Below are 23,369 nucleotides of genomic sequence, written 5' to 3'. Positions count from 1 at the left end.
TGAGGAAAATGACCAACGTAGAATGCGCTGTTGCCACATCAGTGTGTAAAGGATAAGAATTGAACCTAGGTAATCGGTGTTGACAAAGAGGTAGAGCCCTCTTGTCTTGAGTCCTTATATTCTATCATTTAGCCAAAATGCGCTATTATGGCCAAGACCAACTAGAAGAGGATTCTTTGAAATTGGTTGGTCTGTTCTGTGGAGCCCTGGGGGTCCCATGAGATTAACCCCTCTGAGGACTCACAGCAGCTACCAAAAATAGGTTTTTCATTAAATTATATGATTTAATGAGATAGTCACATTTCATAGATCCTACACATTTAGTTATCAGACATGTAGCAGTTTGCTTTCCATACATTCATACTCCTTATTTTGTACCTACACTCTGTTTTCAATTATGAATAAACCCTTATATTTTTTGTGTGAACAGTATTTTTTTTTTTTTTCAGTATAAAAACTGGCTTATGTGGAACAAATGATATTGAAGCCATGAAAGATGAGAAAACTGAAAACGAGGACATCAGGAGTAACATGCCTGTTCGTGCTGATGTTATTCCTGAAGAGGGTGTAGAAAACAATGGTGGCCAAGGGCAAGAATCTTCTTTGCCTCCAGCCAAGCTGACTACTTTGCCTAACACTTCTAAATCTTTACCAGTAAGTTGACACAAATATATTAGGAGTTACAGAAGAGTTACTGTTTTTGTTTTTGTCTATTTTGTTTTATATCAGAACTGTACCAAATCATCATTTATTGGTGTATCAGTCTGCCTTATTTATATTCATATGTGCATTCTCAAAACAAAAATGTTAAAAGCATGAACAATAGTATAAAACTTTTGCTGTCACACATTCATTACATCTCTAAAGCAAGGTACCTCACATTTAATGGATGTCTAAAAAGTTTAGGTTATTTTATACCTTCTAATCCTATTTTCTTAACTTTTTTGACATAAGATGTGGAGAGTGCTGGGTAGCAAGACTTTCTCTTTTGAAATGTTCTGTCATAAAATTCTTAACCTCTATTAATTACCTCATGATCTCCAGTTTTGAATAGGATGTTAACCATAGTTGCTGTGGTTGCTGGTAAACCACTAGGTATCCAACTGGCCAACTTGTCAGATGCAAACTTGTGTTTTGGATTGCTTTATGTTTAATTTTTATTTCGTCTCCCGTGGAATGTTTTTTCAGTATTTTAACTGCAGCTATTATGTTATAGTGATGATAATTGTTACATTCATTAGTTAAATTTCTAGCTCTTGTGATGTCTGATTAAAATTATTGCCTAATAATATAATAAAGCACCAAAGATAACATGAAATCTGATTTGAAACCATAGGAGTTTTAAGGTTCAATATGTCTTGATATAATTACCTTAAAGCTAGCTTTACTAATCACTTTATAATGTTCAGTTATGTGTTTGTAAGTTTGTAGTCAGTTTTTTTAATTATTTGTAGCCATCAGTGTCTGTGCCTCTAATAATTTTTTTTTTTATTTCTATACAGTAGTTGATTAAGTAGAAATATGTTACTTGTTTATTTGTGAAAATATTACAAGATTGCTGAAGGTTCTGAGTCACATCCCTTCTGCATAGCTGTCTGCTTTTTACCTCTGAACTGTTCTCCTCTCCCTTAACTGCCCATCTTGTTTAACTTTGTCCTGAACTACCCAGTTTATTCAATTTTGTCCTTCTCATATTTTATCCCAACCTTTGGAAATAAATTCTTTTTTGGCCAGACTTATGAGCCTGCACATATGACTTTCTATGGTAGAGTTGCCTGGCGCAGTGTAGACAGAATTAAAGGCTCTTTACAGCCTCCCTTCAGGTAGTGTCACAACTGTCTGTATTTTGCTTCTCATTTTTCTCTGAAGTCTTTTCTCCTAACTATTAAATTTCTTTAAAATAGTCTTGCTTCAGTTTTCATCCCTCCTTTATGAACAGATCTTCCAGATCAGCCCTATGAAGCTCTAGAAATGTGACTCTGAGGTCTCACTGACCTTCTTTTTTGATAATTATATTAATGTTGATGGCGATGGTGCTTTTACTGAAAATCACTCTAAAATAAAATACCTTTTATTGGTTATATAAAAAAAAATCTTGATGAATAATACACATGACCCAATATCTAAATGCAGAGCAAAACATCCATATTTTAGCACAGTATTTATTTTAACTATGAACTTCCAAACTAATTGCAGGTCAAGAAGTACACATGGAGAATCAATTTGGCTGCTACAGAAAAATACTGGTCTGGGTGGTTTGAAGGTTTATCAGCCAGATTTCTCAACTGTTCTCCTGCAAAAATGTTGTTGCTTGCAGGAATTGACAGACTTGACACTGATCTCACTGTTGGACAGATGCAAGGTAAGCATAGTTAGTGCTGTATGACGGTGAAATTCATTTAGATGAAATAATCTGCTTTTATAAGGATAATTAAGGAGAAATATACAGGATAGAAAATTAAATTTTTTAAAGAATAAATTTCTGCAGAAATGCTATTTGATTTTTGAAAAATTTTTATTCAGGATTTGCAACTATGTATAGTAGAGTCAGTACCCGACTAATGAACGAGTTACGTTCCAGACAGCTGTTCATATCTTGAATTGTTCGTAAGTTGGTTTTTAATATATACAGTAGTGCATAATTTTTGCTGACATTTACATTCCCAAGTTAACTCGCGAGTCATAGATTATACTGTTTTTACTGTATCTTTAAATTGTGCATTATTATAAAGAAATACTTTGATGTTAGAGAGATAAAAAGAGGAAAATGAAATTTAGATTAATGCAACATTCAAAATTTAGTATTTTTTCCATGATTTGAAAGTTAAGAACTTGGAGAGTTTCGCAGGAGCAGCGTCTGACATTGGGAGTTCACAAAGTAAACAATGCACATTACCATCTATTAACAAAAATACATACTAAATGTTTCTTATGGGGAGAGGAAATATAGAAAATGAGAATTCATAAAAGAACAAGATAAATTAGGAAGATTGAAATAAGTAGGAATATTTTATGAATATGAACAAGTATTCTTGTGATTGTAAGAAGAATATTTGGTAATTAATCACAAGAATACTCGTGATAATCAGGGAAGGGGTTAAAGGAAGAGGTTCTTCTTCTTCCTCGTGTTCTTCTGTTCTTTGTAAAAATTCTTACTAGCAGAATAGGCGTGCAGAGCAAAATCTGAACTTACGGGTGGCAAAGGGGAGTGCTCCAAACACAATTTTAACTTGTGACTGTATATGATTGCTTGTTACTCATTACTGGATGGTAGCTTAGACATTCTACCCAAGTCAGATGAATAGCTCGTGTTGCACTTTTCCAACTGATAATAACATGAATTTAAGCTTCAATTTATACTTATGTTTGTATGGTCTAGTACAGTAGTAGTTTAACTTGGATAATATAAATACTATGTTGAAATAATATAAATGTATAGTAATTAAAATTACTGTGGTTCCAGAAAGAGTTGCCTTTGCAAAAGTATTGTTTTGGAATTTTAATGTAGAATGCACATGGTGGTTGATTTTTGAAAGAGAAAGAGAAATACAAATAATTTAAGTCTGTTCCAGTATTTATTTTATACTGTGATTACAGTTGGAGTATAGAATTTGTTAAACTACAAAAATTTTTAGGGGTATTGTGCAGTGATAATTAATGATGTTAAAAGGTAAAGGCTTTCAGATATTCCCAGGTATAAACTATTCTTGTCCTCTGCTATAATATAAACTGCATTTGATATTTTGTTTCTGCATTTCCATAGGAAAGTTCCAGATGCAAGTTCTTCCTCAGTGTGGACATGCTGTACAAGAAGACACTCCTGACCGACTTGCGGAAGTGGTTGCTACTTTTCTTCTTCGTCACAGACTTACCTCACCAAGGGCAGATTTTCAGAGGTAACAATTGTGCCATCGGTGTAGGAGGGCTTGCATATTGCTTAGTAAAATATTTTGTTGATTCTGGAATTGTTAAAGTAAATGGCAGTCCATACATGTGCTAGTGGACAGATACTTTGATGTAATAGCAGTCAAAATGCCATTCAGACATAAAATAATGCAAGAAAACAAAATCTCATATCACAGAATTACAGCCTACAACAAGTTGTGATGCCTAATGAAGTGCAGTGTCATGGCATCTGTGATTTGTGTTTGTTTACTGATTTTTTTGTATCATGTTTCTCTTCTTGTAAGATTGCCAGTGTTTACATGCCAGGGGCCTCTTGCCAGGTAATATCTGCCGTATCTTTATGTCTTTGCTAGAGACAGACCTCACCTGCAGATTAGTACCTGTCAAGGCCAGAGATGCTGGTTTTAAGAGTCTTTGGTGTGGTTGTTGGCCACAGGATCTTCTGATTCCTTGCCTCAACACTTGCTGGTCCCACACCTGATGGTTCACTGCCTGTGTTCCCATGACTGCTTTCCGCTTACCAAACATTGCTTTTTTTCATGCTGAACTCTGTCCTTGTGTGGGTGGGGATATTTACAATAATGTTTACTGTCATCCAAGATCATCTTTGCCAGGTTATTGCCTCATTTTTTTCTACACTACAACTAACTTTATTTTTTTCTGCGACTTGTACATAATGCTTTGCCTTCAGTATTGGCAGCTCTGTTGCTGTCCACTGTACTTACTCTCTCTATTGTGCCTGCTGCACAAATGGTTGCTCCTGCTGTGCTTGCTGTTGCTGATTTCAGGCTTGCTCCTTTTGCTGTGCTTGCCATGTTGACCAAGCTAACTACTCTTGTGGCACTGACTTTCCTGTAATAACTTCTGCTAGTGCAACCCTCTGCACTGCCTGATGTTCCTGCTTCGCTTGTAGTTTTGTGCACCAGCTCTTTCTTCTGTTTCATTTATGGCACTTACAATGCATGCTATGCTTGCTGCCCCTGAGTGTAACTTATGCCTGCTGACTCCATTGATGCTGTTCTCAGTGGTTGATGTCATTCCTCTTAAGGCTGCTGAGTTTCCAGCCCTATTGCCTCTTCTAGTGAGCATTCACATGGATTTGCTGTTGCTTCCCCCATAGGCTGGAAAACATTCCATCCAATGTGCTCTTCTACAACTGTAGTCCAGACAGAGGTTCATTCTCACCCAAGGTTTAGTATTCTCAAGGATTGTGACAACTCTAAGGTCTCTCACTCCAGTTACTCCAGGTGCTTGTCTCTAAATAGCATCATTCATCTTTTAGGTCTTCTGAGTGTCATTGGATTCGCATCTCCAGCAAATCAGATGATCCTGTCAAGTGAGATTCCTCTTCCATGATCATGTCCTTGCATTGGCTGACTGTCTGCTTTATGAGAGGGCTTGGCTTTAGCAGCAGAACCTTTGAAAGTTCCTCCTCTTCCTCCATCCTTCAGTGATGTGGTTTACTTCTCCAGACAAGCCACTCCCAATCAACATAAGAAGCATTCTCCATCACTTCTGATCTACTTGGTCTATGTAAGCCTAGGCAGCCTCGACAGGAGATTCTTGTCTTACCACTTCACAGACATCTTTTTCTTACCACTTCACAGACACTTTTCCACAGTTTTTCCAGTGACCTTGGAGAAGGCCAGCTTGAATCTTATGAGAGTGTTCACCCGGTTGCATTTCCAGATGAGGTTGTTGAAGAGGCAGGCTAGGCAGTACAAGAGGAGGCATCCTTCTTGAAAGTCATAAAAGGGTTTGTTAGATCTCCAGTCTTCAGAGGCTGCATTTTTCCAAGAAAAAAGTGTCTACTGTGGAGTTGAGACCAGAATACTTCTTGTTTGATACTGGGAGCACAATAAGATGTATGAACTCTTGCTTGTCACCACTTGTCACCACAACCAAAGACACCCTGATGGATATACAACTTTGGTTGGAAAGTAGTGGAACTTGCAGAGGCTCTAATAACCCTTTGGCTACCCCTCAGTAATTTCAACAATACCCAGAGTTACTTGACCTAAGCTTAGTGGAAGGTATTGTCATGAGGGCTACAGCTTTGTTCATGTTGCTCCACCTACGGTTACCATGGAGACTTGATACCATTGATAGTTTTATGAGAGAACTCTTGCCATCAACCAAATTGTTGACATTGGTGGCTAAGGCCAGAATAGGGGTGAATTTATTAGGCAAAGCATTGATCTGACATATCAAATTTGGTGGTCTCTCTCCTAGACACCTTTGTCAAGAGAAAGCGAGATGTAAGCATGACAGATCTCTTTCCCTTGTTGACCTCCTTGGACCCCAAAGATCCACAATGGTTTCCAGGTAAGCTGATGACCACAGAACAAGGTACATCAACCTCCAGAATACCATCAATGTCAGCTAGAAGCAGTCACACTGCTCCTCTTCATCTCTGTTCAGACTAAAGTAGCCCAAGACACCATCAGCCTGAGGAGGCACATTAAGCAGTCACAACTATGGATAATCTTTCTGCCAGTGGGGCGTGCCCCTTGAAATTCTAGAGATTGTGGACGTGATCAGAATTGGGTACTGACTTCCATTTCTGGAGGAAAATAATCCCCCACCCCCACGTAGCACCCAGTGGATTGTAAGGTGTATCATGGCAACTCTGAGAGGTTCAAAGCCTTGGAGAGTGGAGTTGATGATTGAGAAGCAGGTGATCGAGGAAGTGAAAGATGCGATTACCCAGCTTTTAAGTCTTCAGTTTCGGGTTTTTCAGGTGTTGGAGGTTGATCATGAAGGTGAGCTTGCTCCATTCATGATAGAGATGGTGGAATGTTGAAGGTAGCCTATCAGGAAAGGGCACCTCCAGACACTCATGAACCTCCATGTCTGAGTACAGCAGGCCTGGCAGAAGCACCTTTATTTCATCCGGAGGGGAAGGCATTTCAGTTCCTTGCCTTGTGTTTTAATCTGGTAACAGCTCCACAAGTCATTACTCAGTCTTTGTTACTGATGGCACCCAGGACCTAATGGTCAGGCACAAGGTTGGGAGTTATCTGACTGACTCATTGATTTTAGTGGAGACAGTTGCAGAACAAGCAAAATCTGGAACTCACTTCTCACACTGCCATTTAAATTACAATTCAGGCTTTATGTGATTGATAGGTTTGTTGTGAAAAGAAAATCAAGTTTTTATAAAATTTGTCCATACAACCCTCAGTCACATACAAAGTGTCCACCTTCCAACCCCTCATTCTTGCCATTACGTTCAGTTTAAACAAAACAATGATGAACAATTGCTATCTACTGATGATCATAAGCACGTGCATGAGCTATTGCTGTTAGGTATTCCCTTTCTGTCTGTTTTAGACTGTCATTGAGGGCTATGTATGACTGATGTGTTTGTAAGAAAGACGTTCGTATTATATGTTTTTGTTAGTTGGGTTCATATTCATTTCTTTATTCTTTCCAACAGAAGTTTCCCTGCTTGTTGATGTGTTTGGTGCCCAATTGAGAAGAGTTTCTCTCATTCACTCCATTGTTACGGATCATCGTATCTCCTTTCTGATTTAACCACAAACTGTATGTATAAAGTTAATGTGAATTTCAAATCATTTGATGGTGGTCTATTTGTTGTTTACTTAGGTTTTTATTGCCTTTATTCTGTTTTGTATGTTTACTAATATAGTTTTAAATCATTTCCATTCTTTAGTAGACAATACATGTTGATTAAAGTGATTCTTATGGTTTTATGACAATAGCTGTGACCATCTGGGTGATATTTTTGGTAAAATTTAAACAATACATTTTTTGTGAATTTTGGAACTGGCACAAAAGCTTTGCAAAGGTTGCTGAACTTATTTTTAGATTTCATACCAAGTGGCTTTATAAAAAACTTTTTGTGATAAGCAAATGATTGGAGGTACAAACTGGTTAGAAAATTGCATTCTCTCTCAAATATAGGATTCTTTTTCTTTGGAATTGAAGATTGTAACTACAGTTGTACTAATGGACTGTAGTTTTCTCAATGGTGTTATTACTGATAGCGTAGAAATGCCTTGTTATTCCTTCAAAATTATTAGATTTTCAAATATAAGATATATTGTATTTTCAGATATAAGAAGTTTTGCTTAATTAGATACACACTGGTCTGCACAGTAAAAAATGTCTGTTTTAAGTGTTAAGTAACAGACATACTCCAGTTAATGTTCTCAGTATCTTTAATATAAGTTGATTTTTTCTTGTGCACTTTCTTTAAGTTTGACCTGGTTTCAGTTTAATAAATTTTTAATTGTTGATTTGTTTATTGTGGGTCAGTGTGTTATTTGCTGGTATTTTCTTGTACCATATAGATCTGCTTGCTTTTGGCTCTTGATTATGCATGTATTGTTTATGTGCATATACTTTGATTTGGATTAGTAATTCTATGCAGACCAAACTTTTAAATTTGGATGGTGGTCCTCCTTACGATAGTTTTCTCACTTACAAAGGATTGTTTCATAAGTTTGGTGGATTTAGCTGATGGCCTCAGTGGAATGAGGATACACTGCAGTAAAAATGGTGTTAGTGAAGTAGATACAGCTTTGTCATTATGACAAAAATGAAACTAAGTGTTACTGATGATGGTATGTGGTGTCTGTTGTTAAAAGGCTGGGTTGTGAGTAAACATGGATAAATTAATTTCATATTAATTACGGATAAGTTTTCTCATCTAAAACTTGGATTTTTCACTTTGTATAAAGTAGTCTTCCAGCTGCATGCAATTTGTCCCAAGTCTTTTGTAAACCTGGCCTAAGTTTTTACTGTAAATTATTTTCTTTTATAAAATCTCTGTACTTCTTTCCAGTTTACCTTGGTTGTTTTTAGAATGCAGGGAAGGATACTGAACTTGGATTAAGAGCTATGATGTTAATCTTGATGAAACTATTAAGTAAAGGAATGGCTTAATACATCAAGTAGCTTTATATTACTTTTTGAAATTGAGACTACTGGTGATCAGGATCTTCCATTTCGATTGAAAGGATAAATTCGCACCACATGTCCCACACTGAGGTATTCTTGGCTAAGAGTGAAACGTAAAAGTAAATTGTTTTGTTTACTTTATTGTACTTTTAACCTTGGTGATGAATTTTGATTCATGGTGTCAGTAGATAAAGTTATCTTTGTATGAACACAGCTTTTTCCTCTATATAAAGAATTTAGATTTATTATCATACGATAAGGCAACTTTTTTTTTTTGCTCATACATTACTAATATTGTCTAGTCTGTTTGGATCCAGTGGATTGTGAAAGGGTTTTATTTATGCTTGTGAAATGTTGCAGCTTACATGAAACTGAGAGGCATGTAGATGTTTTTTCAGGTTATAGAAGGGAGAAAATTTCCATCTTTTCATATATATATGAGATATTGTCTGGATTTAAAGCAGGATAGAATTCCTGTATCACATTTCTGTAGGACCAATCTAGTTGATGTAGTTCATTACTTGAAGGAGATACTTTTATTGTGACATGGAACATAAACATTTCATGCAACTAGTTTTCCTTATTGCTTAGAGGGAGTCTGAGGCCTTTGCATCCATTATATTAGGAAATATTTAGTCCATAATTGCATTGAAGCCCTTGCTGAGATGTATTCTTTTTATCCATGAAGTAAGGTGTCATTGTCCATCTGACTGCTTAGCACCATAAAGAAACTGATATATTTTTCTTGGACTTTTATACCACATAGAGCTGTACAAGTACTGATGTTGGGTAGGGAACTGAAAAAACTTGTTATTAACAGGTCTTAGTTCAGGTAGAATGAGTAGCACAGTAGAGTTGAAGCATGTTGTCAGGAAAGACCATGTCAGACCCTGGTAATATTGCATTAGGCTTCAGTAAAGTGGAACTTACAGTTATTGCTTGGCACTAGAAACAATAGACTGTAGTTGTGCATTAACAAATAATCATGAGATGTCCAGCATATCTTTTGTGTACTTAATGTTATGATGTACATGTAGAGATGCCGTTGATGGTATGTTTTATTATATCATCATTATTAATAATGATGAAGCAGTTTGCTTTAATGTCAGAGAGACCATTTTTACTTATTCATGTTTTAATAATTTAATTAGAAAAAAAGTGCTTGAAACAGAAATTATGTAAACATTTTAATTATAGGTCAGATATGACCCCCTGAATCTTGAAGAATTTTTTCTGCTGGGCATTTTATGTTAAGTATACAGTATATAATCCATGGAATTTTTTGTGCTGCATCATGTCATGAATTTTAAAACAATGTTGGGGCTTATTGAAATTGAGGCTTGTCTGAACTTTTTCAGCTGTGAAAAGAATTTGAGCAAATCCCACAAACTCTGATTACAGTTTTTAATGAAATTTCTAGAAACCTTGTGCAACCTCTTGCCTTGCAGAGTTGTTTTTACTGACAAAATGCCTTTTAGCTTGTAGATGCTAGCAGTTATTTGCCATTTCTGTCTTGAGTCACAGATCTTTGTAATAGTTTGACACCAGGAGCAGCTTTTACTGATACGGCAGTGTAGTAAAGTGCTAAAGCTAAAGTTCAGATACAAATCTTGTTGAATCATCGTGGGATAGTCTTGACAATTATTGTTTGCTGGTAGAAAGAAACGTTCTCATGAATTTTTGTATGTGGAAATTGTAAGACAATATTTTCATATATCAGTGTAAGACTTGTCTTCAAGTACTGTAGTTGATGTATTCATATGATAAAGCGTTTTATTTCTAGGATGTGCACTTTTGTTTCTGTTAGTGGTGGATGGTGTGTTTTAAGTTTCACAGTAATTTGTAAATTCATAAAGATAAAGATTTCAGTGTCTGTACATAGTCATTTTCTCAGTAAGGGATTTGGGATTAGTCATGATTCAATACCAGGCAGTTTTCAAAGGTAGACTTTTAAGTAATGAAATTTTGTAATCAAAAGGGACTGTAAAGTATTTATATTGCCTCCTTAAGACTTCATTCATCATTTTTTATTAAAAGGAAAAGTGGTGTTTTACTGTTAGTACAGTATTTGCTGAGATAGATTTATCAGCAAATGGCTTCACGCTTCTCTCTGGATGCTTGTTTGTGAATAAATATCAAATTTTGTAAAGTAGGTTCTGCAAGTTGATGCAACTGGAAATCTTTAAAATCTTTCCATATCTCAAAACACTAAAAGTCTGTGTATTGGTTGTTGCAAAGTATTTATGTGAGGGTGATATAGCAGTGCCATTTTTGAATGACTTAGTGGTCATAGCATCACCTTCATTACAGCTATGTATGGTTGTCTTTAAGTAAAGGAGTTTGTGGGCCTCTACTAGAGGTTAGGGTAGGCGCTGTATAAATTGGTTGAATGTAATTTTTTGTAGGACAATTTTTTGAAGCTCTTATCTTACATTTCATAGTCTCTTGTCTTTCTGTTCATTCACATCTACTTGCTTGTCTTTACATTACTTGCTGAGACAAGAAATTGTAAGAGATTCACCTTCAACTACTTAGAGTCTTTCTTTGAGTGTGTCACCATGTTGTAGGGCTTTTGGCTTAAACTATAGATTAGCAAGTGATCTCGGAAATGTTTTCATTCCTGCTATTTTATTGGCAACAACGTTTGCATTGTCATTATACGTCTCTGATGTGGCAACACATCAGAATGATGTTGGAAAAAGAATTGTTTCTGATAAAATTACAATGGCTACTAAGGTACAGAAATTGAACGTCATCATGAGGCACTCAGGACAGTTGAGTGGTTTGTATGCAAAGTTTTCAGTGGATGGTTGTGGGTTTTATTACTCACCTGGCAAGTTTAGGAATTAAGATGTTGCATGCAGGTTCCTCCTGAACAAATTCTATGGGACTCATTTCAGTTTCTGTGTTCAGTAGTGGGTCGCATAGCTTGATGACGTTGGTTGCATAGGATTTTGGTACAGCATACACAGAAAAGTAGAATCACAATTGAATGAATGTATCTTTTGGTCATGGATCACAGTGGATGCTCAGCATACTTTGATGTGCCTTATAAGTAGACAAGCTTGAAATCAAATATGAAAAAGTTTCACAAAAACAGTACAAAATTTGAAGCTGTGAGTAGTTGAAGTATATTAGGAAAGTTTGCAATGGCTCAGAAGTGTATATACACTGTAATCTACACAAACTGATGGGTGTGTTACTTGTACAGTATTTTTTATTTCAAAGTTTTCTGGTTGTTGTTTGTTGTTATCGAGTAGTTCATGCCAGTGAGCCAGATTTTAAGGCTGATGGCTGGATAAAAGGTTTTTTGTTAATTGAAAGAAAAAATTACAATATAGGAAAAATTGAAAAGTGATAAACCAATGAAAACAATGGAAACAGATCATTAGTCATTGCAAAAGACAAATAAATGGACCTGGGGCACAGGAGGATGCTGTGGAGAAAATTATATAGTGTCTTGCATGCTGTTCATGGTACACTTGGCCTTGAGGATTTGATCATAGATGAGGGGCAATAATTGGACTGAAAATTTTGATTAGGCTGGAAAAATTGAAAGGTAATAGATGAAAAAAAACAAATAGTAGTGCATCTGGGTCCAGTTTGACCTTTGCTGCCAAGTTAAGGGGGGTACTTCCTGTGTATGTTGTGCATCCACTGTCTGAATACTACTCACCTGTTGGGAGAAGCCCAGCGTCATTCAGCTGTTAATGCTAATGTCTGTGTAGTTTTTGTTAACCCATAAACTCTACAACTTATTGTCTAAATGCTGACTGGGATACTGTGTTTTCATTCATGCCACTTGTTCCTGAAGAACAATATTTTTGATGTGGTGTTGTAATTAGAGCCAGATGTATAGTAATGACTAAGAATGTGGTCTGAATTTTGGGTTTTGTGGAAAAATACTGCTATTGTGTTGAGCGTATTTCCATTTTGCATGCAACTTTTTTATTTACATATCAAAGAGCAAGATAGGAAAGTTCATTTATAAGAATATATTTGTAATTGTGAAAACCATTCACAAGAACATACCTATAACAGTAAAGAATTTTCATAAAAAAATACCTTGACTATGTGGGAGTAATGAGAAAAACTGCGATGATAAAAATACCATTTATTTGCCATCATCTTTGACATATCTACATGCAGGGAAACAGTAATTTGAAGAGAACGCCAACTGATCTGCTGTTAATGCCTCCTGAAATTTCATACTGCACATGCATAGTCAGGGTTGGTTTCCTGGAATACCTATGAAAATATACACTAGTAAGAGCATTGGTGTTGAGGCAGCAAAAGGTTACCACCACATTGCAAGAGTTTGTTTACATTCAGCTACTGTTACACTTGTACACATTATAAGTAACAATAACAGTCAGTTTATGAACTATACTGTAGAACACTTATTGTAATTTGAATAATACTGTAAGTAATGTTTTAGGTAAAAATTAAGCATACCAATGGAAACATATCTCCTAATTTTTTTTTAATTAAAGAAAAGGTTTCTCAGGGATTTATTGGCTATATCTACATATTAAGTATATCTGAAATGTTTAAAATACATTCTAATGAAATTCACATTTCCTACATGTTAACTTTGGATATTAGCAATTACTTTGCCAAGGCTACTAGTAACCTTTGCATTGGATTTGGCTGTGCAGCAGCATTAACACAGAAGAGGCACTCACTCACACCCCCACTCCACTGCCTTCTGCTGCCTACAACAGGAAGTATACTAACTGATTTTCGGCATAAAGTCCCGACGCATTGGTGCACGTCTGCTAGCCTAAGGGAATGTGCATTATGCCAGTTTTTCATGTGCAGGCAAAATTAAGTGGATTTGGTAATTCATGCTACTCTTATATTTACGAGACTTTGTCTACTTGTATGCCTATCAGAAGGTGAGGATCTAATTTGCTAGTTTGATAGTAACTCACAAACACTTGATTAGAATGAGATTGTTTTATACATAGGCTATATACGTGAAGTTAAGACAAGGTGATTGCAAAAATAGGTAAAATTTGAAAAATCCAAAATCAGGCCACTTTTATACATTTACTTTCTAACCAAAGTTATGTATTTAAAAGGTCTTACAGTACCTTAGTATTATATAATAAGTATTAGTTCCTGCTTGTAATACTTGAAGAACTTGAAGTCAGGAATTGATTGAAAGAGTACTACTGGTCAGACATAATTTAAATTTTATGGCATCAGCTTGGTTGTCAATGTTCCATTATTCTGTAATATCTGTGTATTCTATTGTAAATACGGTGTAGAAGCAAGAGAAAATAAATTATTGGTAATATATTAAGATAGCCTTTAATGTATGGGAAGTAGGTTGTTAAGAGAATTAGTAATGTGTTGTTTTATTTTCATTGCAATAATATTACCGAGGAAATGTGTTGTGTAATGGAAAATATGTTAGTGAAAACTTTTTTTTTTTCTAAATCAATGTAAACACTTGAAATAAAACTGAACAAAGTTCTGGAGACTTTGATATCTAATACACACAATGACACCTTGATCTTACAACTACCCTTGCAGTGTTACTTAATGTTTGTATGTGGAGACTATTGCTAACACATTTTGTGTAGGTTATATCATGACAACACCTAAGTGACAACAGTTGTAAACTATTGGTAACATCAGCAACACTTTTGTTACGAAATAGCTCCTCTACATAAAATCCTTTAAATACATTACCAACCAGAATATATTTATGATAATATCTGTACAGAAAGCAGTAGAATGGGGGTTGCAGTTGACGTTCTGCATGATCCAGAACGGCCCTCAAGAGACACATATGACTAGACTGGAAGAGGGACGATCCAGGCAACTACTAACGGCAGGAGAGTGACCAACAGACTGCTCTGCCATTTGGTAGTGACAACACCAGCACCTGGGCGGTTGTGAGGGTACTGTAGCTGTGTGCTGGGGTAGCATCAAAGATCTTGTTACTAGCTAGATTTATTACATAAGTTGCAACAAACTATAGACTTTAACACACATCATGGGTACCTTTTTTTATGTCTACCACTTCATCTTTAGAACCACACAGCATTAGCAACGAGGCTTCTATGAACTCCTTGCATGCTTCCCATGAAGTGAGGCAACTCCTGGGAAAAACAACCACCATACCTGGTGTGATTGGCCTCATCAGGCGTGGTATGAATGCCAAGTGAGCAAATAGCCTCCAGACTGTGCAACTCTGACCAAGAGTGACTTGATAGCTACTCTGGAGAGTTGCACCATGAGCAACAGAATCAACAAAGAGGCTTGGTCTTAGCCAGACTTGCAGTTTCTTTTGTTATAAGCTTAAATGAGGCAACTAATTTGAGATACCATTCACAGAATTACTGTTCGTACGTTGTTTTGCCATGTACTGTGACATTTCATCAATAAACCGTTATACCAACAAGGGCTGCCAAAACTAACATTTCACATTTTTTCTTATTTTCCATGAAACAATATTTTGAAAACTTCACTCGTACTGGTATTTAAACATTTTAGTCACTGACAATCCTCTATATAAATACACTGGGTTTTAAGAAATCTTGATTTGAGCTCTTAAAGATTTTAGTATAATTTTCTTTTCACTAATTAAAAAAAACTGAAACTGATATTCTCCAAAATACTTTACCCCACTCCAAAAAGCTAAGAAAAAGAATCTGCAAATCTGAGTTTACCAGTACTTTGTCACTGGTTGACTGAAGAACCTTCAGTGTAAGTGAAGGTCCAGATAAAGAAATGTCTGTGTCCTTTTCATGTAACACATTCTTATAAAATTACATTTCACAAAGTTTAAGATACCACATAAGTCTAGCTTTCAAACTAATGGTAATCTGTCAGCCTACATAGTTTTTTTCAATTTCCACACATGAATCGCTTCTTATGGCACAAATATCATCATACTGAACCGGGAGTTTAGGTTATATATGTCACATGACTGACCTAGGACACTGATATGTTTTATATATCAATAAACATTTTCAAGCTTTATTTATATTCAGTTTGCAATATGGTGAGTGTATGGCACGTGGTAGGATAAGGTAGCACCATTCTCTCGGCTGCATCGCAACCTGCACATATAGTTAAGTCACACACTTCCACTCCTCACGTACTGACTAAGATTGACAAGCGCATACATTGTAGCGGACCGTTGATCCGGGGGCAAACAATTTTACTTTCAGTAATAAATAAAATCAAATAAATTAAGTCCCCTTCTTATGGACCTTGTTCATATGTCGAATTTCTGTGTATTTACATATATTATTTACGATTATATACATGACAAATGGTGTCGCTGAAATATATACACTAAGCAGTAACTGAGGTGGGAGATTTGAGCGGCCCCCGTGGTCTCCGCTGCCGTCTCGCGTTATGGGCGTGGTGGGCACGGTATGGGTGGGCGGACGAGGGCGCAGAGGGAAAGGGCAGAGATGGGGTAGTTGTTATGGTACCCAGCCTCGGCCGCCTTGTATTACTGGTTAGCCTCAGAGTACTATGTGAGGAAGGAGTTGGAGTTGTTAGAAAGGGAGAGGGATACATGTGCAGATGCTGACGTCGTGGTCTTCTTGTCTGAAGAGATGCATTTGTAGGGACAGATCCCGTTATTGGTCTTTGTAGACCTTCTCTATACTGGTATGTCTGTTGGTGTCTAACTCTAGAATTACCTCCCTTAACTTCTAACTTTCTTCTTCTTGGTACGTCCCTGACCTGAACTGATGCAGGTGTTGTTGTCACTTCCTGTCCTTTTTCTTTTTTCCTGCGACCTCTTTTAGTTTTCTTTCTATGCTTTTTTCTCTTCCGGCATTTCTTAGATTTACATTTTGGCCGTTTTCTACACTTCTTACCACGTTTGACAGTTTTACATCGGGAAGGACGCACAGTAGTAGGTTGTGTGGTCACAGGCTCAACTGTTACTGGTGGAGTGGGTACAGTACATGCATGTCCTCCTCCACTACTGCTACCTGATGTCATATTGTAGCATGCACAACGCTGAGGAGGCCGTGTTTCAAGACGTCTGTGGTACTGTTCAATTATACGGTGCACATCCTCCAATTTCACTTTTCGAGAGAGAAAAAAGTGCTCCTTTCCTAAGGGGCCATTTAAACGTCGTGCTCGCTTGATTCTTCCATTTGTGGCAATGGCAATGTACCGTCCCTGGAAGAGGCGGCTCTGTAGAGTGTCGTAGTAAGTATCCTCCAATTGGTCCATGAACTCGCACTCTGTGCTTAAGTTGCACTGAAAGAAAAAAATGACATTAGTAACTGTGAATATTGAATGAAAAACACATTCATGAAATAGAACTACTTTGAACTGAATTTAATTGTGAAATATACAGCCTCCCATTTAAAGTAGAGGTTACTTTCACTTTTATATGGCTGTTTAAAATATCTGCGGCAGTAAACAATTTTGTAGACGCAAAGGCCAGGCACTAACACATAATCCATACTTTCTTATTTCATTCACAGTAGTACTTTATTTACTGTTTTGACACTTTTACTCCTTCCAAGACCTTTAACCTCTTCAGGTGACAGATGTCAACATAAATAAACTGGAACCTGGATAAAATTTTTCCCATAGTTCTGATACTTTACCCAAACCACCAAGTGTTTTTGCTTGCTTCCCTCTTTCCTTTCCTTAGATAACAGTATTGCCAGGGCAGACGAGTAACTACTTGATAAGTTTTAACTAATAGTCTGACTACCTGAAGTGAGGGAGAGAGCATATCTGTCAAACTTTTCCACAGTGCTTAGCCTGGTCATGATGTCCAAACCTCCAGTAACTGAGGCCGAGGCTTATACCCGCTTGCTATCCTAAAGGTGGTTCTATACATAAGAGGACCACATACTTAAATTTTTGCTTGTTTTGATGGGTGGGAGTACTGCTCGGCACATTTTTCAAGTTGAAATTGGCTACCTGTGTACTTCTTTTCTTTGTAGGGCTTTCTTGTTTACCTCAGTACAGTAGCACTGACCAAATAAAAACAGTACCCCAGAAAGTAGCAAAGACATGGTTTTTTAACTGCTGCACATGAATTGCTGTTTTCCAGCCATAAGACTAAAGGCTCAAGTATTTTATTGGATATATGCTCTACAAGGTTAATTATGATGAATATGGGTAAAAAATAAAATTCAACAGTAGCATATTTTTAGCCCCTGCATGTTGCAAAAACTTGAGCTATATTCAAATATCTATATTAGAAAAAGTTGATTTAATACCAACACCTAACTTTGACTACAAGTTAATGTTTGTATATTGTTAAGAAATCAAACAAAATAACTTGTGGAAAGAGCAACAAAAATCAGCCCGAGGACTTGTAAAATTATCAATGGCAATGAAACAAAAATGAAAATGGGTGATGATTTAGGAGTCGATTACAAGTGAGGAACTGTTGTCCTACTGCATCACCAAACGATGAGTATAATCTGATTATACAAGATGTAAGAATAATTTCCTCATTAGGTGATAAAGAAAATCCAGAGTGCACCCAAAATTAACAGACCTCTTATTTTACTTGTGCCATGCTTCCCTGATATATGAAATGTTGGCTATATATTGGAGTACTGTATTAAGTATTTAGGGCTTTTTTTTGGTGAGTAACCTTAACTAGAGGGTAACCCCATTAACTGTGTATGGCAAATGATAATTCTTATTTCTTTATTTGCACAATTTATATACAGTCTAAGTAAAATTCTGTTTTTTCATTATTCATTAGATCCATAAAAAGCACACTGACTATTCCCACAAATCAAAATTAGCTTTCATGAGACACAGAAAGGCAGAGCATTTATTTACATAATATATTCTGTAATAATTTTTAAAATGACTTAGACTTCTTTGTCCAGTTCTACTTATAAGTTAAAGCCATATAATCAATAATCTATTCAATATGAATGTTCTTAGTACAGTTGGCCAACATGAAACACCCATACCTTCAACAGAGGCATGGCACACAGATACTATCAATAACGTCATGATTCACCAAAACTGTCAAGTGGGGAGACTCAAGATCAATATCATGAAAGTTATCATATCCAACTGACATCATTAACCTGACAATAACATGGAGCACTAAGACTGGTAGTACAATGCACTGAGCGGGGAACATCTGGTCCCTGGCAAGGATAAAAGAGGATGACCTAGTGGGGATCAATAGCTCTGATCCATACAAACCCAGCATTACTGGACCTTGCAAGTAGACCTTAGCAGTCTGGTACAAGTGGAAATGGGCCGTAATGAGGTTTTAAAGCCAAAACAGTAAGATATGCAAAGTCCTGTCTTACTAAAGACCAGTTTTCTTGATCATTCTGAGTGAGGCCTGGGTGCTAAGAAGTAAATGTACAATCACTACATTATTGGTTACATTTCACAATTATTGTACCACATGAAAAAATCTCACAAAGAACAAAGTGTATTCAGATATTGTCTTTAAGCTGATATTATAAAAAGGAAAATTTGGCAACTCTATATAACAATGAATGACTTTGTTCATCAAAACGATCCAAAGCAAATGCATGTTAAGATTAACCTAAAATATTTTATAAAATGAGATTTCATATGCAAAACTATTATGTCTAAAACACAACAATAATTACTCAATTTTTATGTACTGTATCTACATATTTTATGTATATATGTATGTATAGACAGTATGCTGAAAAAATATAACTAAGGACACAAAGTTTCCAAAGGTTATGAAAATTGCTAATACACTTTTGCAGAACACACTCTATCATTTTAAAATAAGGAAACCAAGAGGAAAAAATAATGCACACATAATTAAAACAATTAGCTGCTAAAATACATAACTACAGCTTAGATATGAATCAGCCAGGAGAAGAGAAGTGTGCTTCAATAATGGAACGAAATCCCACAACAGACAAAACTGAAAAATGTACAAAGGGTTTGTCATCATAGTCAGAGACTTGAGAACATTTCCTGCATGGTCACTATCAAGCCCAAGTTGGGCAATTGCGATGTTTTGAGGTAACCTAGCTGTTGGAAATAACAGAATAAAAAAGAAACAAATGACAATTATTTAAAAAAAAAAGGATGAACAGTGATTATACACAACCTGATTATGATCGTAGTGGATTTAATATGCTGAAAGTGACGTCCTATACTAAACCTTCCCGTTTCCTCCTCCTACGGTTGGTGCTACCTCGAAGACCAACTCTTTACCGGCAAACACACTCCTTGACTAGACTATGACACACACACACAGTGAAGATATGACAGTTTGGTTTCCCTTTCTCTATAGTGTCATGAATTGGAATTTCGTGTGTGGTTCTGTCTTCTCTGGTCCCATTATAACCTTCAAACTTTCGATGAAGTTTAGCTTGCCAATGCACGCTAGACAGTAACACTACATCGCCAGTCTTCAGATCAGTAAAGCACGATGAGTTTGGCCCATAGTTGGTTCAGTGAAAGCTAATAAATGGCAGACAGTAATATTCGCCACTGAATCACTGTCTAGGATGTATGGGAGGTATGTTTTTCCGTTAAAACTGGGTAAAATACATTTGAGAATAATAATAATAAAAAAAAGCTTGAACGACAGTGGGTCAGTTAGGACTATATGACGACTTTATATTTTATGGAGAGCAAATACACGTTGATGCCATGACAGTTGAATTATTAGAGTCTATAGCACGTGAATAAAGTTCCATGGAAAGTATGCAGTCACAATAAGCAGTTAATAACGAGTAAGTTTCCATTAAAATAACAGTTTAAATTGACGGATCACAGACAACTTTTCGTTAGGCTGATAACTTGACTGAATCCGGATGGATAATCTGAAGCGTCAGCCATTCTACAATAATTTCAAGATTGTGAAAAATTCAGATAGCATGCAGTTTACCAGTTTTTCACAAAAGGAAAAACAATTGCCTGGAACGAATGTAAGGAGAGACACTAACGATATACATAGTAACTCCAGACACTAACGATATATATAGTAACTCCGTATGATATCTTCAGCAGTTAAAAATACATTATACAAACTGACAGCCCTGCGCAGTGAAAAACATCTCCCAGTCACCGCCTGTTTACGCCTAAAAAAAAAAAAAAAAAATCAGCACCAGTATTCTCCTTTGTTTAGTCTAGTATCATAGATGCATCTTTTGCCAACACCGGCGAGAATTACCGCCGTGTAGTCACCGCGATAATGCCAGCCCCCATGCTTTGTCTCCTTCGTAATGCCTCTTTTTTTTTCTTTTGCTTCCATTCATGGGATTATGAGGAGTCTAGGCAAACTTCCTTAACAAAGAGGAAGGAAAAACACTGGGTCTTTGTTAAAAGTATCATCATAACGCTCAGCAGGTGAACGTATGGCTTTCCCGCTTCAAATCTCGCGTGGCAGTTTTCGGAGTGCAAGTACAAGCAACAAAGCCTATCCCAGACATTTTTAAGCGATGACAGAAGCGGGAGAGGTGAGATTATGCACGTAAGGTTTATATATAACAATATAATACAGAAAAACGCGAGGCAACAGCCAGGTTGCAAGCTGGCACGCGGGCAGACAAATAAACTTAAGGCTACCCTGGCGCAGAACGCAGTATCTCCCTCGAACCAACGGCTGAACAAAAGGCTTCAAGTGGATGAAGAAAGGAGATCCGTTACATATGCAGCGCATCGCTCATCGGTCTTTCAACAAAGTCTTCCATGAGACGTCTGGGAAGGATAACTAATTGGCTGGTAACAGTCATGCCTCCTTCCAACAGTGTTGCGTGGCAATAACATCTGTTACGAAACTTTGGTATCGTTGAGAAATATCATCTGTTCGTCTGTTTTATATATATATATATATATATATATATATATATATATATATATATATATATATATATATATATATATATATATATATATATATATACATAAACGTAGAAAACAAATGCCCTTCAATGTACTTCATTAGCGAAACATGCAACAACTGCCATATTTTTGCAGTAATCAAGGAGCCATAGAGTAAACAAACTCTCGTTCTCCTTGGTGAAATTGAGAATGTGCTCGTCACGAACGACCGCAAATTAAGGGCTGTTTTGTTTATCATGCAACGGATGGATAGACGTAAGGTGACGGTATGTAGGATACAGCTATCTTCGACGGGTTAGGGATGCTTAATGTTTAAAGCTGTCAAATAAAGTTTAATTCAACTAATGAGTTTATTTTCTCAAATCTGTCACGAGCTTACCGCTAACATCTTGCCTCGTAAAACTGGAATTTCTACTGGCAAAAGTAACAATAAGGATCAATTACGCGAAGAAAGGAAGTAACACTTAATGAGGTGCTGAATGCGTGTGCTAGTGAGGGATGAAACGTCGTTATCTTACATAAAAAAAGTTAACACTAATTCATGCACAAATAAACTAAAAAAAATAACAGATGTGGAGTGAACATGCTATCATATTGCAAAAAAGAAAACGAATAAAATCTTCTGAAAACATTTAAAGTGTAAGTCAACGTTGACATTTTACGCTCGGGTGCTAGTACTATGTAGTTACTGAGCTGGCTTTATGCCAGCACGGGCTCTTGCTCATAGAGCTGCCCGTAAGTCTTAGTATTAGAATACTAAGGTTTATAGTTTGGAAAAGAAACTGAATAAATTTAAAGTTGTTTTACAAAGCAATAGACAATATTTCTACACTCATCCCTCCTCTTTCATCCAGGCTGGGGGCCAGTAAATTTGCCTAAACTAATGTTCTGCACCAAGTACCATTTTAATAATAAAATATATCAGTAAAATTGTTCCAAAATATGACCCTGTATTGGTTAATCAAGCTATCGACGATTAATTGTTTTAGATTTAAGTTAAATTAACTACGGATTTCTAAGCTTGCACGGGAAGAAATATCAATAGCTTGTACGGCCTGTGCGTGAAAGATTAAGAACTATCAAGTTTATGGTAAAGAAGCACCATGTAACGGGCACAGATTTTCTCAAGGTTTATAAGTCTGTTTAGAGTCGTTATTCCTTCCATTCCAAAAAGTCATCCAGTCGAAGATCGTTTAAATCAAGCTCCAATACTCTTTCCAATGACTCTAGTCTTACAGTAACCTATTTTCGCAAAAAAAGAGGGACTTCTATGATAGGATCCGTCGCAAGTTTCTGTAACGTCTAAATCTCCCCTATTCCACAGATCCTACCTCCTTCTGTCATGTATATTTCTAGCTTTATTTAGCAAGACTCTGTTTACCCTCAAACGGGTGGCCCAAGAGAAAATCACAACAGCAGTCAGTGTTGTGTTCATTCTTCAATGTACGCTTATTTTCTTTGACGCTGCCTCATTGACGGACTAAGTCACATTATCAACTTATGCCTATTCCTTGTAGCCTTCAGTGATGAATATTAACTCACTCCTTTCCTCTCTCTCTCGCCCTTTCTTTCATCTTTTCAGACGACCTCTCTCTCTCTCTCTCTCTCTCCCTCCTATCTTTCATCAGTTCAGACACCTCTCTCTCTCTCTCTCTCCCTTCATCCTCTCAGTCGCCTCTCTTTCCCTCTCTTCCTTCTTCTCATTCGCCGCATCTCTT

General features: G+C 36.6%; 2 protein-coding genes across 3 annotated transcripts in view; one reads left to right on the top strand and one right to left on the bottom strand.

Moving 5' to 3' along the window:
* The window catches only part of LOC136845204 (protein phosphatase methylesterase 1), a 30,720-nt gene extending 16,406 nt beyond the window's left edge, over window positions 1-14,314 (top strand). For both annotated transcript variants that reach the window (XM_067115251.1, XM_067115252.1), the window contains 4 exons: window positions 450-654; window positions 2,197-2,362; window positions 3,764-3,896; window positions 7,346-14,314. In XM_067115251.1, the coding sequence (XP_066971352.1) occupies window positions 450-654; window positions 2,197-2,362; window positions 3,764-3,896; window positions 7,346-7,364 (523 nt within the window). In that variant the 3' untranslated portion in view covers window positions 7,365-14,314. The remainder of the gene's footprint in view (window positions 1-449; window positions 655-2,196; window positions 2,363-3,763; window positions 3,897-7,345) is intronic.
* The window catches only part of LOC136845201 (uncharacterized), a 241,014-nt gene continuing 230,576 nt past the window's right edge, over window positions 12,932-23,369 (bottom strand). The window contains exon 3 of the mRNA XM_067115240.1: window positions 12,932-17,073. Coding sequence (XP_066971341.1) covers window positions 16,147-17,073 — 927 coding nt within the window. The 3' untranslated portion in view covers window positions 12,932-16,146. The remainder of the gene's footprint in view (window positions 17,074-23,369) is intronic.

Source organism: Macrobrachium rosenbergii, chromosome 13 (genome assembly GCF_040412425.1).
Source record: "Macrobrachium rosenbergii isolate ZJJX-2024 chromosome 13, ASM4041242v1, whole genome shotgun sequence".
In the NCBI taxonomy this organism is placed as follows: domain Eukaryota; kingdom Metazoa; phylum Arthropoda; class Malacostraca; order Decapoda; family Palaemonidae; genus Macrobrachium; species Macrobrachium rosenbergii.
This window is presented reverse-complemented; position numbering and strand designations above follow the sequence as displayed.